Here is a 15,529-nt window from a genome sequence, read left to right on the forward strand (position 1 = left end):
CCGCGCCCTTAATTCCAGCGCCCCAGATGTCAGCCGCCATTAACACCAGACAGAGCGCCGGAAGCCAGGCTATAAGAAGACTCGGGCGCGGCAACCGTGACGTCTTGCCTGGGCGTCCCTCTTCTTATTGGACGCCACCGCTGCCGATCCCCGCTTCCTGCCTTCCGTCCCGCCCCTTCTGCACAGAGCTATCTGCTAAATGGCGGGTGGGGCAGGGCGGTCACTTCCGGTTTGGGGGGCGGGGAGAAAAAGTTGAACCGAGGGAGGGGCCTTGCAGAGGGAGGAGGAGGAAGAGGTTCGAGCCGGGCGGTGGCAGCGGTAGTGGGCTGTGCGGACCGAAGCGGCTCTCCCCAGGGCGGACGATGGACAGCCAGGGCAGGAAGGTGGTGGTGTGCGACAACGGCACCGGGGTAAGCACCGGCGCGGGTACTGTGCCGGCCTGTGCACGGGGCGCGCGGGCTCCCGGCTCCGGGCGGCTGTCCTGGGCCCCGGGGGCGAGCGGGCACGGGGCGACCCTTCCTGCTCCTGCGGGCGTCGGGAGGAGCAGGCCGGGCTGGGGTCTTTCTCCAGCCCGGTCCTTCCTCTCCTCATCCCCTTGATAACCAGCCACCTCCGCAGCCCCGATCGGCGGACGGACACCTGGGCCCCAGCCCTTCCTGCTGCCCCGAGGGGTCGGCTCTGAGGGAGCTGGGGCAGTTGGTGCAAAGTGCCTGAGGGGCAAAAAGCTGGATGCCTGTTGAGTGTTGCAAGGAGGATTCTATTTCCTATATGTACCGGTGTGTGAGGGGGAAAAGAGACCTTGAGGCCTTCCTCTTCCTGTGTAGCTGAAGGTATCGAATGGCAGGCAGGAAACGCGTTTACTGAAGAAGAAGAAGAAGAAGAAGAAGAAAAAGGGAAGTGCTGTCATGCAATGGGCCCCAGCTCTTGGCGCAGGGCTTCAGGAGGATTTGTTATCCTTTCTCTTAACCTTCTGTCTGCCTGTATTTTGTTTTGTTTTTGAAAGGTTGCAGAATACTTTGTGATTTGTATGCTGGTACTTTGGCCCGGAAACAGCCCCCGTGGATACCAGCATGTTCCTTGGGATGATTGATTTTTGGGAGATCTAGGATGTTTCCAAGCGTTGATTCTACTGACTTTGGGAGGGGGGGTGCGGGGGAAGATAATCAGTTTTGGTTCCTCCTCCACCTCCATCCCCATCCTTCCCAACACCAAATGCAGTCTTAATTTGTTAAAATCATACTAAAAGACTGTTTTAGAAACTATTTGAAAGTGAGTTCTTTCCATCACCACCTCCCCATTACAATACATATTTGAAGGGGGAGCAGCAAGCTAGTAAATGTTGCTTATTTTGGTTGAGTTGTATAGTGAATTCTAACCATTTTGGTGATGTAACATTTTGATACTCTTCTTCCCCCTTCTCATAAATGTGACATATGAATGAAAATAAATGTTACTTGAACTTTAAAACTCATTGGGAACTGAATTGTTGAGAAGAGGAAAGAGCGGGTAGTCACTGTTATGATACTGCCTTGGACTAGATTTATTAGACTTTTACAAACAATAATTATACTAGCGTCACCTAAACTAAGTAAAAAATGGACTTAGAATAATTGTAATATCATAGGACATCCCTATAAAATACTTTTAAAGGGGCAGATCCAACGCTGTTGTACATGCCTATGACCTACTAAGCTAAAGAAAGTTTAGAATAAATTCTCTTTTTGTGTGTTTTCTGTATTAAGGATATTTATATATTCATAAACTTGTATGTGGAAATTGTGTAGGGATGCACAAAAAATATTCATATTGGTTAACACAAAGAATTAAGAGTGTTAGGGAAGATGATTAGGGCTTTATGATCTTCTAAATTCTTAGAAAAATATCTTTTTTTAACATGTATGGGTACATTGTACTTAAATTAACTATGCACATATATTGCTCTTACAGCTAAAATTCAAAGATGCTGTTTTAAAAACACTACCATGATTTTTACTGCAGTCTCAAAAGTTTAAAACCTTCAAAATTGAATTTAGAGTATTTTATGACTGTGCCCAGTACTTCTTTTGGAAACTAAGACCAATTGTATTTTAATGCATTTCTTTTTTAAAGTTATACTAGAGGTGTGTGTGTGTGTGTGTGTGTATTTCACATACACGCACATGAGATTGGTTCTTTGCAGTGTTTGGAAAGGAACCAAGGACCTCATGCATACTAGCCAAGTGCTCTACTACTGAGTTACATCTCTAATCACTGAAAGCTAACTTTTACATTACTGTTTTTCTAGTTTAGCCAACATAAGAAAGCTAAATATATTATTATTAGTCTAATATGTAGCCCAGAATTTTAAAATCTTGTACCTTAGGACAAAAGAACAGTTACTTTGACATTTAAAAAAAAATGGAGCCAATTGAAACAAAAATGTGGGCTGGGAATATGGCCTAGTGGCAAGAGCGCTTGCCTCCTACACATGAAGCTCTCGGTTGGATTCCCCAGCACCACATATATGGAAAACGGCCAGAAGGGGAGCTGTGGCTCAGGTGTCAGAGTGCTAGCCTTGAGCGGGAAGAAGCCAGGGACAGTGCTCAGGCCCTGAGTCCAAGGCCCAGGACTGGCCAAAAAAAAACAAAAATGTATGTATTTAGTTTTGTGTTTAAGATTTAGTTGTAAAATTTATCCATATTTTCCCTATAAACATGATTGGCTTTGGTTTATAAACTAGCTCTGATGTGAGTCATAACAATCCAAAATGCTGTGATATTTCTAAAAATTTAGAGTAGGAACTACTTCTGTTTCTTAAGCACTTAGGCTCCTAGACCTCACTGGTCATCTTGGTTCTATTTGGGTGCACCAAGTTATGATTATTTCTTTGCAATAAAATATTAAGACATTTGATTTTAAAATTTCATGGAAATAGTTCTTACCTTAAGGAATTTTCACTTGTTCCTTACATGCTTTAGGTTTTAAAATTATATGGCTGCGTGAGAAGGATTATTGTTTTTATTTTTTGTGGTGCTGGCTACAGAACCCAGGACCTCAGACATGCTAGACAAGCACTGTACCCCACTGAGCAATGCCACACTCCCACTCTCACATAGTTAATTTTATTTTAAATCTCTCTAACAGACCCTAAGTTGGTTTGATCCCATGCCCAGATATTGGGCCTGCTCCATTTCCTCACTGTCTTCCCACTCTACTGTGTCTCATTAGAGTGGCCTTGAGAAGGAACACTAAATAATTTGTATGCTTTTTAAAAAAATTTAATTTATTAATTGAACACAAATTTAATTTGTATGCTTTAGCCTCTTAAACATTCAAGCTTACTTTCTAAAATATAGCTATTGAAAATAGCCATATAGACAAAAATTTGGAGATCTGTGATTGCGCTTTAGGTTTGGGTCCTCTCATGTTGGGCCTGAGTCTCCCCACATCAGCTGTAAGTTCATTTACAAACCAAAGGCAGACTTCCCTGTGTTTGTTACTTAATAAAATCTAGTGATATGGTTTATAGTACTAGGACCCTTGTATTTTCATTTACAAGTCACATTTGTAGTGGATTATGGTCTGCTTTTATCTTTATGCTGATTTATATATTGGATTTAGGAGTGTTTGAAATAGAAATGAGAACTCCACTGGTTTCATTCTGCACATTTGTTCTGGAATAAAAGAATACCTTACCCAAGCACTGATGGCTCACACCTATTCTCCCAGCTACTCAGAAGACTGAGATCTGAGGATTGCAGTTCAAAGCCAGCCTAGACAGAAATCTATGAGATTCTTATCTCCACAGTATACCACCAGAAAACCAGAAGTGGCACTTTGGCTTAAAAGTGTAGAGCATTAGCCTTGAGTGAAAAAGCTTAATTTAGGGCTGGGAATATGGCCTAGTGGTAAAGTGCTCACCTCATATACATGAAACCCTGGGTTCGATTCTTCCAGTAGCACATATATAGAAAAAGCCGGAAGTGGCACTGTGGCTCAAGTGGTAGAGTGCTAGCCTTGAGCAAAAAGAAGCCAGGGACAGTGCCCTGAGTTTAAGCCCCAGGACTGGCAAAAACCAAACCAAAACAAAAAGCTTAATTTAAGGATAGTGCCCAGACCCTGACTGCAAGCCCACCACAGACAGAAAAAAAAAAAAAAAAAAAAACAGGCCTCAGTGGCCTAAAATAGGAACAATTATTATATGATTAAATTAACATGCCAACTCTATCAGATAAAATTAGTATGGAAAAAATACAAAGCAAATAAGCCCAAATGAGACTTTCTAAATTAAGATTTATTTATTTTTGTGCTGGTCCTGGGACTTGAATCCAGGGCCTTGGGGGCTATTACTGAGTTTTTGCTCAAGGCTAGCACTCTACTGCTTAAGCCAGTGCTCCACTTCCCATCAGTTTTGAATTTATTGGAGATAAGCGTCCCACAGACTTTTCTGCCTGGTCTAGCTTTGAACCATGATCCTCAGATCTCAGCCTCTTGGGTAGCCAGGATTATAGGCATGAGTTACATGCATCTGGCTACAAATTCTGATTTCTTAAAGGAAAAAGTTACTTTTAGAGCAGATGAAATTTTCTTCATTTTTACTTGAGGGTACATTGTACTCATACTCTTACCATTTGATGACTCAGTGGGAAGTAACAGCAAGTTTAAACCACTGTACTAAGAAGAGGAAACTATATATGGTAAAATCTAGTTCTTAAATACAGCCTGTTACACGACACAAGAGAACTAAGTCACCAAGTCCCAAGTCCTAAAGTGGTATTGTGGGTGCATGGGGTTCCAGGATTAACATAATGCCAAACTAGTAGTCTAGAGAAGATTTCTTTAGTATTTTATGTTGTGATAGCTTAGATTTATTAATGCCGATTTTTTTGAAAAATGGAATAGTAAGATTGTCAACTTTTATCATTGAAAATTGGATTGTTTTAGTTACATTCTTGTTGCAACTATTTCACATTTGAAATAATGTGAAATAGTAGTTTCTGCTGTTGATGGAATATCTAAAGCCCTGTAGGAATGCTAGCACTAAATACTAAGATCACATCTGCTTTCAGTAAGCTACTGTTTAGACAGACTAAATAGTTTCGTGGCTGATACCCCCCTTTTTTTAATGGTTATTATTAAGGAGTTGTGCAAAGGGGTTACAATTCCATGAATCAAGTAATCAGTACATTACAGTTTTGGACAATGTCACCCTTTCCTTTGCCTCCCCTATTTTCCCTCTCCTGTCCCTGCCCACAAGTTGCATAGTTTATTTTTTACGTAGTACATATTGAATACAGTGATTGCATTTATTCCTGCTTCCTTCATTCCTGTGCTCCCCTTTTGCTTCCACCTAAAAAGACAACAGCAACAAAAAGCAACAACAAAAAACATGTTTCCATTTTCTGGGATTGACTGATACCTTTCATTGAAAAGCCACTTACTTAGTCCCTTCCTCCATTCTTCCCTCCTTCCTTCTTTTCTCTCCCCTTTCTTTCCCTTCCCTTTGGTAAAGCAAATAAATTGAGTAGTTCAAGAATCCTTTTTTCTTTTTTTGGCATTTGTGGGGGCTTAAACTCAAGTCCTGGGCGTTGTCCCTGAGCTTCTTCACTCAAGGCTACTCTGAGCCACAGACCTGTGGTCTTCTGGTGGTTAATTGGAGATCAGAGTCTCAAAGACTTTCCTTGCCCAGGCCGGCTCTGAACTGCAATCCTCAGATCTCAGCCTCCTGAGTAGGATTACAGGCATGAGCCTCTGGCACCCGGCTTCAAAGTTGTAATAGAAAACAGTGATATGATTATTACCATTTAGTCATGTTAAGTGTTTTGACTGTGTACAAGTGGCTCCCGATAAAGGGGAGACCTGTCAACATGAGCAACCTCTTCTTTGAACCAGGGTTTGACATATATCTTAGATTCCTTCACCTCCAACTTCTGTTGTTATAGCCCATGTAATGAAGTCATTTACTTATATTTAGAGTGCAAAAGATGGCATTACAAACTAGTAGATTCCCTTTTAGTCATTCATTCTCTAGGTTTCTTTGAGAACAGTTTTACCCATGTAAGTGAGCATTATCCTGACAAATGGGTAATTCTTTTCCATCCAGCATCTATATCTGTTCATTCCTTTGAAGTTAAACATAAGAACTTAGTACTAAAACAGTATTTTTGTTACATATTCAGGATATGTGTGTAAATTATGACTGGTACCAGGAGAGCAATTATAATGGCTCTTATTTATACTGAAATTTGTACATGGTCATAATAATGATAACAAGCATTTCCTCTACTCTTCCAAAGGGCTTCTGACTATATGAGATGAGCTGGGTGAGATTTTGTGTTTTAAGAGTTGGTGAAATGATAAAAATGTCTAAGATAGAACTATCAGAAGATCACAATAGCTCAACAGCTATGTACACATGATTATATAAGATAAGGCTAAGCAAAATGAACTCCAAAAGATGGAAACAGGAGGATTTTATTGTTGTCATTATGTTTAATGTACTAGGTGATTTCCTATGGCATACCCCCTGTGGTCACTGTATATGAGTTTGGTACACTGGGTATTGTATATATGTTTATCTGAACTAGGGAAGGGAAAGAAAAGGGAGAGTGTAACAAATAATGCAAGAAATGTGCTCACTACCTTATTATGTAACTGTAACCCCTCTGTACATCACCTTGACAATAAATTTTTTTAAAAAAAAGAGTTAGTGAAATCAACTACAAGATTTGGAAATAAGTGTTTTATCTTTGTTGTTTTCAGTAAACCGTATGAAATTATGCCCTTTTCTTTTATCTTTCTTCCCTATGGTTTTACCCCTGATGTCACTGTAACTGATTTTGGTACCATGAATTCTGTTTTAATGCTCCTTTGAGGTAGGAAGTATATTCTGGTTCTTCACTATTAAATGAGGAGGAACATATGAACAGGCAACTTCCCTATTGTATGTGTCAGCATACCACACTAACTTTTGCCTTAAAAGATAATCCCATAGGAATTTTACAGTAATTACACTTTTTTTTTTGCCAGTCCTGGGCCTTGGACTCAGGGCCTGAGCACTGTCCCTGGCTTCTTCCCGCTCAAGGCTAGCACTCTGCCACTTGAGCCACAGCGCCACTTCTGGCCGTTTTCTGTATATGTGGTGCTGGGGAATCGAACCCAGGGCCTCATGTATACAAGGCAAGCTCTCTTGCCACTAGGCCATATCCCCAGCCCCAGTAATTACACTTTTAGAAATGGGTACTTAAACCTAACAGAAGTCCTTGCTTTGGCAGCGTAATGGTAAATTGCCTAAAGACTAGGTTTTGTGTATTTGAAAATATATATTTTTTTCATATTTATTTATTTATTTAGCCAGTCCTGGGCCTTGGACTCAGGGCCTGAGCCTGTCCCTGGCTTCTTTTTGCTCAAGGCTAGCACTCTGCCACTTGAGCCACAGCGCCACTTCTGGCCATTTTCTATATATGTGGTGTTGGGGAATCGAACACAGGGCTTCATGTATACGAGGCAGGCACTCTTGCCACTATGCCATATTCCCAGCCCCTCATAGTTATTTTTATCGTTATTACAAAGGTGATGTACAGAGGGGTTACTGTTCCCTCCCCCCACCCCTCCCTTGCCAGTCCTGGGGCTGAACTCAGGGCCTGAGCACTCTCCCTGGCTTCTTATAGCAGCACTAGTACCACTTCTGGCTTTTTCTATATATGTGGTGCTGTGGAATTGAACCCAGGGCTTCATGTATACAAGGCAAGCACTGTACCACTAGGCCATATTCCCAGCCGCAGGAGAGGTTAGTGTTTCATAAGTCAGGTAATGAGTACATTTTTTTTTTTTTTGGCCCACCTACCCATTCCTTCTCTCTCTCCCAGTTTTTCCCTCTTGTCTCTGCCCACAAATTGTATAGTTCATTTTCAACATAATACAATGTCGTACTATTAAGTGGTACTAATAGTGGTACTATTAAGTACCACTGCTACATTTGTTCACCCTTCATCCTTCCATTTCTGTGTTTGCCCCTTATTCCCCAAAGATGGAAAAATATATCTTAGTATGTTTTATTTAGGTTCTGAAATTGAACATAAACTGAAAGGATGGAAGTTCAGGTAAAATTGGTAATATGACATTTTCCAATTTGCGACAGGTTTTTCATAACAGCTTTAATCTGTTCAAATCATAATTTTAACATTTACAAAAATTGGAGTGCAGCCAAAATTCTGGATTGCAGAATGTTCTAGGCTGTTTATAATTAAATGTTCAGCATTTTAAACAGAGTTGTTATAGAGATACTTTGAAGATTTTTTTATAGCTTGATTCAAGTTGTACTATATCAAACAAGATTTTCTTGTATATGTTACAAGAAATTTCCTGCCTTTGTATTATTACTGTCATGCATCACATTCTGGTAGTTTTTCATCCTAATTCTTCTAAAAATATATTGTGCCTAGATCCCTAGAAAAAGATACTTTTCCTGAATCTAAAAATGCAGTTTCGGGCTGGGGATATGGCCTAGTGGCAAGAGTGCTTGCCTCGTATACTTGAAGCCCTGGGTTTGATTCTCCAGCACCACATATACAGAAAATGGCCAGAAGTGGCGCTGTGACTCAAGTGGCAGAGTGCTAGCCTTGAGCAAAAAGAAGCCAGGGACAGGCTCAGGCCCTGAGTCCAAGGCCCAGGACTGGCAAAAAAAAAAAAAAAAAAAATGCAGTTTCCCCTTGGTATCTAGAAGACTCATTCTAACACACATGTACACACAGATGCTGAAGCCCCTGCAAAACCCTTACACAAAATGGCATCATATTCATGTGTGGAAAATCAACACTGTGTAATTGCTATGTAAATAATTACATTGTTTATGGAGTGATAGAAAGCCTCTCCATTCTCAGTACAGATACAGATTTTTTTCCCCTTCAAATATGATTCGCATTTAGTTAGGTCTATAGAAGTAGAATCTTAATTTTGTGTTCTTGAATCAACAATTTTTTAAATATTTATTGATAATTTATTTAATAAACACCTATTTCTAGGCACTTGTGATTCTACAGCAGACGAAAGAATTCCTATACAGTATAGCTTTTGAATTAAGACTCATTAAAGTGGTAGAAACTTCTATTACATTTCGTGTGTGTGTGCTGAAACTGAAACTTGAACTCAGAGCCTCTTAGTCATAGCTAATACTCTACCATTGGAGACTTCCAGGTTTTTGCCAGTTAGTTGGAGATAAGAGTATGTCAGATTTATCTGCTCAAACTGGTTTCAAACCTCGATTCTCAATTCTCAGCCTCCTGAATAGTAAGGATTATAGACATGAGTCACGAGAACCCAGCTACATTTCCTTTCTTACTATTGCTTCTTCCTACACTTTGAAATTTTTACTTGTCTTTTCCTCTCAAGATCAGCTCTTAAAAAATATAGTGTATTGGGGCTAGGAATATGGTATAGTAGTAGAGAGAGCTTGCCTTGAATGCATGAAGCCCTGGGTTTGATTCCTTAGCACCACATACACAGAAAAAGCCAGAAGTGGCACTGTGGCTCCAGTGGTAGAGTGTTAGCCTTGAGCAGAAAGAAGCCAGGGACAGTGCTCAGGCCCTGAGTCCAAGCCCCAGGAATGGCCAAAAAAAAAAGTATTATTGACAGAGAATTTTAAACTCCTTGCTACTGCCGGGTATCATGTCTTGCACCTGTAATTCTAGCTACTATATATAGAGCAAAAGATTAGGAGGCTCACAGTTCAAAGCCAACCCTAGGAAAAAAGTCTCAACCAATTAGTTAGGCATGATTGTTAATGCTTGTAGTCCAAGCTATGGAAGGATAGGTTGGAAGACTGCAGTTCAGGCTGGTGTGTGTAAATATGGGGGGGAGGATGCGGTTTAACCAAAGCAAAAAAGGTCTGGAGGCGTGGCTTTAGTGGTAGAGCTCCAGCTTTACAAGCAAGAGTCCCTGAGTGTAAGCTCCAGTACAGCCTTAAAACAAAATAGCTTTGGTTCTCTTTCAGGTTTTACCCTAGTTAAATTTCCTAGGTTTAGAATGTCTGTTTCTTAGACGTAAAATGGAATTGATATTAGAACCAGTAGCATACACCCTCTTTGGAAAAGTACACCATTGGAATAAGAAATTGTGTTACTTAGTATTACTAAATGTGTTTATTTGAGTGTAAAAATGTAAATAGGCAAAAATGCCTAATGCATACATATTTTCATATGATTCTAATCCATATACCATTTGGGTTCTCCATCTTGGAAATAGATTGCTTAGTGAACTTCCCAAGATAAATGAAAGACTACTTCAGAATCAAATTTTTAGAGGATCCTCAAAAACTATTCTGTGATCCAGCAATACCACTCTTGGATGTTTATTCAAAAGATTACAAGTTGAGATAGAATAAAGGCACCCACATACCCAGGTATATCGCCATACATTCACAACAGCCAAGTTATGGAAACAGCTTTACAACTGATGAATGGATACACACACATACACACACACATATACACACAAATTCATGTGTGCAAATATTGTTCAGCCATAAAGAAGAATGGTATTATGTCATGTATGGGGAAATGGATGGATCTGGAAACCATCATATTAAGCAAGCTGCCCAGACAAAGGTCACATGTTTTCTCATATGGATGCTAGACCTATAATGTAAACACGTACAGGATGGTGTGTGTGTGTGTGTGTGTGTGTGTGTGTGTGTATCTGCATGTGTGAGATATGATGAAGCCCCTTTGAACAAGTACCAGGCACTTAGTTAGGAAGTTGAAACATGTCTGAGGTATAGGTTCTTGTGGGAAGTGAACAGACGAATAGAGAGGAGAAGGAGGGCAAGTATAGTCAAAATACGTTATATACATGTGTGAAAATGGAACAGAGAAGCTTGCTGAAAATGCTTTGAGGAGGGGGAGGAAGGGAGAATGATGGAAAGGGTGGCTGATACAGATGTACTATAGATAAATGGACATGGTAAAATGAAGCCACTTTGTACAACCAATTGATGTTAATAACAAAAAAAGAATTGAAGCTTTATTTTCATTTTCTAATTCTTTTTTTTTTTCAAAAATTAGCATTCATTGAATAAGCTTTTCCATATTCAAATACTGCTTGAATGACCATTGTGGGCCAAGGCCTGTTGTGGGCATCCGGCTACAGCATGAGTGGCTTGGATGGCTCTGTGCTGTCATGGGCTTTCCCTTCAGTGGGGCCATTTAGCACTAAGTAAGTAGCAGGAGCTCTGGAAACAGTTGGAGCCATGAGGGAAGTTAGTGGAGATGAAGCTAGAAAATAGAATGAATGACTACACTGGGTACTTTGAAAGCACCACAGTTTAAAATACCTTATAAATGCAAAGTAATGTTCTGTTTTAAGTGATGAGAATAAATTCCTGACTCTAACCCACATTTATTATTTCTTTCTAGTTCGTGAAGTGTGGATATGCAGGCTCTAACTTTCCAGAACACATCTTCCCAGCTTTGGTTGGAAGACCTATTATCAGATCAACCACCAAAGTGGGGAATATTGAAATCAAGGTAATGTTTTATTTACTGTTAAAGTGATCATCATGATATTTGAGGTATTCTTTGAATTAAGTAGCTTTAAATTATGATGCCATGAAAAGCAAAGGGAGAGGGCAGGATTTTTCTTATTCTAGTTCATATTAAGACAACAAGGACATAACAATAAAGTTATTTTGTCTAATTTTGTGTATGTAAGGCTTAATGCCATTACTAGCTAGAGCATAATACTTATATTGATGTAAAACACTATTTTAGTGAATTGAAGTCCTATTACATAATTTTTAAAGGACATCAGCCTGGAAATTTTATGTCTTTCAATCTGATGTATTTGTCATGTTTTAGTGTCTCTTTGGGACCTTATTTTTTTTTCCCCCTTAGTTTATTTTCCTACTCTTTAAATATAGCTAGTCAGGAAAACACAGAATACAGATCTCATTGGTTCTTCTTTCTACTTATAGACTGATTGCCATAAAGTACTAAAGGAAGCTGTGCAAGTTTTTATTTGGCCTTGCACTATTTATCTTACCATAGGGAGAGGGGAAGGAAAGTTATCAATGCCTTCTGTATATACATTATGAAAGATTAAAAATGGTAGCATTTTCTCCTACAGGACTAGAAATCAAGAAAAAGGTTTTGGTGAATTGTTTGTGAATATGCACACATTGTTGGTCCTATCTTTTTTACTAAATCTTTGAGAAGACTTAGTAAAGTGTTAGGTCATAAGTCATTTGATGGGGATATTTGTTTGAGACATCTAGAAAGGTAGTAATAGGTGTTGAGACGTGCTGTTTGGTAGGCTTCTACTATTGGTAGTAGATAAATCAATTAATGAACAAAACTCACAAACTGAGGTTCATGTTAATTTTTTGAAAAAGAATAGTGAATTCTGGCCTCCGTTACGTTAAACTCCACTGAAACATTAAATATAAGACTTTTAAGAAAGGGACTTTGTTTGGGGGAAATTTTTTGAGATTCTTTATCCTCTTTTTGTGAACTCCTTTCTGATTGGATTCTGTCAAACTTCAGCTTGGAAGTTGAGCTACTAATAGTGGTAAGGAACTACTATTTAGAGGAAATACTTTTGATTTGGTGTCTGGGTCTCTTTTTTTTTTTTTTTTTTCCCCATTTCTGGGGCTTGAACTCAGGGCCTGAGCACTATCCCTAGCTTCTTTTTGCTCAAGGCTAGCATTCTACCACTTGAGCCACAGCACCACTTCTGGCCTTTTCTATATATGTGGTGCTGAGGAATTGAATGCAGGGCTTCATGTATGTGAGGCAAGCACTCTACAACTAGGCCATATTCCCAGCCCGTTTGGATCTTTTATGTTTTTTATGTACAATAAAATTTTGAGATCTAAAGATACATCATATATAGCCATTTTTATTCTCCAAAAGACAAAAATTATTACACATCTCTTCACACCTGCTTTCTTGCTTTTTAAGGCTCAAGTGAGAGAATTCAAACTTGCTACTATTCTAATAGGATATTTTTGTTAAGGAGTTCCCCAGTAGCATTTGCTAATCTAGTTTGTCATTTTATGTTCTACTGACCCAGTTCTTCTCACTCTACTCAGTCTTTAAAGCCTTTCAGGTTAATTGTTTTTTCAGTAAAAAAACAGTAAGAGACCTGTGTTAAATTTAACTTGAATACTATTGCTTAGACAAACAACCCTGAATTATCTAACTCTGTCTACACAGCTAGAACTTTGCTGTTGCTACTTACTTTCATTAATTCTTAAGTTCAGTAATGAAATGAACTTGATTTTTTTAAATTCCTGTGCTTAGTGAATTGACTTAGTGTGTCCTCTTAGGTAAAATATGATAGTAGACTAAAAGAGATGGGAATTTAAATCATTTATTGAGTTAACTTTTATTCAGGAATAATAACTGTCCATGGTAATTTGACCCTGATTATTAACTCCAGATAATATGTAGTATTGGATCTGACCTCAACCTAATTTGTCTCTGTTACTTGTATGTTTAAAAATTTCAGTGAGGAGTTTATTTAGGCCTTTTCTGACTCTTACTTCTACCTTCTCTTTCTTCACCTTTCTTGACCTGTTGAAGTAGAATAACAAAAAGATGGTAAGTGAGGTTACACACATGCTCTCTGTTTGTTTTCCACTTTTGCTTGATGGGACAGTAGTTGTTGTTTTGTGTCCCTTTAGTATTTGGGGAGGGGGGTTATTCCATATTTTTATTTTAAGTTTTAACCTTTTTTCATTGCTTCAATTTGGTAGCAACTAATTAAGTCCTATACTTTCCTGATAGTATACAATGGACCAGAACTAATTACTAACATTGTTTTGAATTGTTTTCCTTCTTGGTTTTATAGATGAATGCTATAATTAAAATGGAATGTAGTGTGCATAATATTAGAAACCAAGTGGCTTTATTACATAAGATATTTGTGATCCAGAAAATTGAGATGAAGTTGTTAACATTTACTTTGTTGACTGATGTTAAATATTGCATCTAGTATCATAACATATTTCATGGAATAAAATTTTAATATGCAAAGTGAACCAAAAATGGAGAAAGAAAAAAAGTAACTTGTTCCCATATCATTCTATTGGAAGAATACATTTGGCATTTTTCTGAAGATAAGTAAGAAATGGCTAACATACCTATAAAGCTTTCCCACAAACAAACATATTCTCTACCCGGCTTGCCAATAAATACCATTGTGTGGTGAGTTTTTGTTGTTTTTTTTTCCAGTTAGAAGCTTTCTGGGCTTATGTCAGGCATTGGATTTTCATTTTTTCCTCCAATTTTTCTTTTCCTTTGTGGTATTGAGGAATCAAACCTATGGCCTTCTGGAGGCCCCTAGTTCAAGCCCCACAACAGACAAAAAATAATAATAATAAAATAAAAAATAAAAGAAGTTTTTAAAAAAATTTATTTGTAAGCATCTTTGATAATGATAAGAATCAGGCATTTCTAATGATACCTTTTAGTAACTGTGAAGTTTTGTTTTGAATAAACAAAAACATTTAAGTGGAAATTCTTACCTTTTTCCCAATAAACTATCATGCATTTGTCTTAGCAATTTTCTAAAGGGTGTACATGTAGACTTAATAGCTTTTTAAAGAGGGATTTTCTTTGAGGGATATATGTGTGGTTTTAAAATTGTTTTGTTTTCTGATTCAATATGACATTGTTCAAAATGATTTGGGCAAATATCTATAGCCTACTTTTTGTAAAACATAAATACCTTTGAAAAAGTGTCTTACTTACTGATTTTTCAGTCCTTGAAGTAATAGATGGTGGTTCAGGTTTGAATTCTAGTGGCTTGTAAAAACTTCAGAACAGATTTGATTATTTGTAAATTTGTTCTGCAGGATGAAGGCAAGTTATTTAGCACTTTTTCATTTGTTTGTTTGTGAATTGGGGCTCAAACTCCAGTCTTTGCCCTCTCAGTCAGCTTTTTTTCACTCACGGCTGGTACTCATGTCTTGAGCTATGCTTAAGTTCCAGCTTTTTGCTGCTTAATTACAGGTTAAGAGTCTCCCAGATTTGTCTGTCCAGATTGGCCTCAACCACAATCCTCAGATTGATGTGCCTGGCTAACACTTAACATTTTTAACTTTTGAATGTTGAAGGAGTCTAGGGATGATTATATGTTTTAGAATTTTTTTCTGCAATTTTGAGTTTTGAACTCAGAACCTTGTACTGCACCCATATTCCTTTTTAACTTTTATTATCTTTTGGGTAGGATCTTTTATTTATGTGAAGGCTGGCCTAGAATACAGCCCTGCTATTTATGCATCTCCTGAATAGCTAGGGTGACAAGCATCTCCCATCCTTTTCTTGGTTGAGATAAGGTCTCATGAGCTTTTTACCTAGGCTGGACTCTTCTCAATCTCAATCTCAATCTCCCAAGTAGCAAGGATTACAGGTATAGACAACCACACATACCTTGTTGTTGTTTTTCTTCCTTGTACTGGGATTTGACCCGGGGCCTGGCATTTACAAAGTTGTCATGCTCGTGGCTAAAGTTCTCATCACTTGAGCTCAGATATTGTTCTAGGATTTTAATT

General features: G+C 38.5%; 1 protein-coding gene across 1 annotated transcript in view; it reads left to right on the forward strand.

Moving 5' to 3' along the window:
• Nucleotides 1-251: 251 nt before the first annotated feature.
• Nucleotides 252-15,529, forward strand: part of Actr2 (actin related protein 2) — a 41,376-nt gene continuing 26,098 nt past the window's right edge. Inside the window, exons 1-2 of the mRNA XM_048352626.1 lie at nucleotides 252-410; nucleotides 11,391-11,501. Coding sequence (XP_048208583.1) covers nucleotides 363-410; nucleotides 11,391-11,501 — 159 coding nt within the window. The 5' untranslated portion in view covers nucleotides 252-362. The remainder of the gene's footprint in view (nucleotides 411-11,390; nucleotides 11,502-15,529) is intronic.

The sequence above is a fragment of the Perognathus longimembris genome, chromosome 8 (genome assembly GCF_023159225.1).
Source record: "Perognathus longimembris pacificus isolate PPM17 chromosome 8, ASM2315922v1, whole genome shotgun sequence".
In the NCBI taxonomy this organism is placed as follows: domain Eukaryota; kingdom Metazoa; phylum Chordata; class Mammalia; order Rodentia; family Heteromyidae; genus Perognathus; species Perognathus longimembris.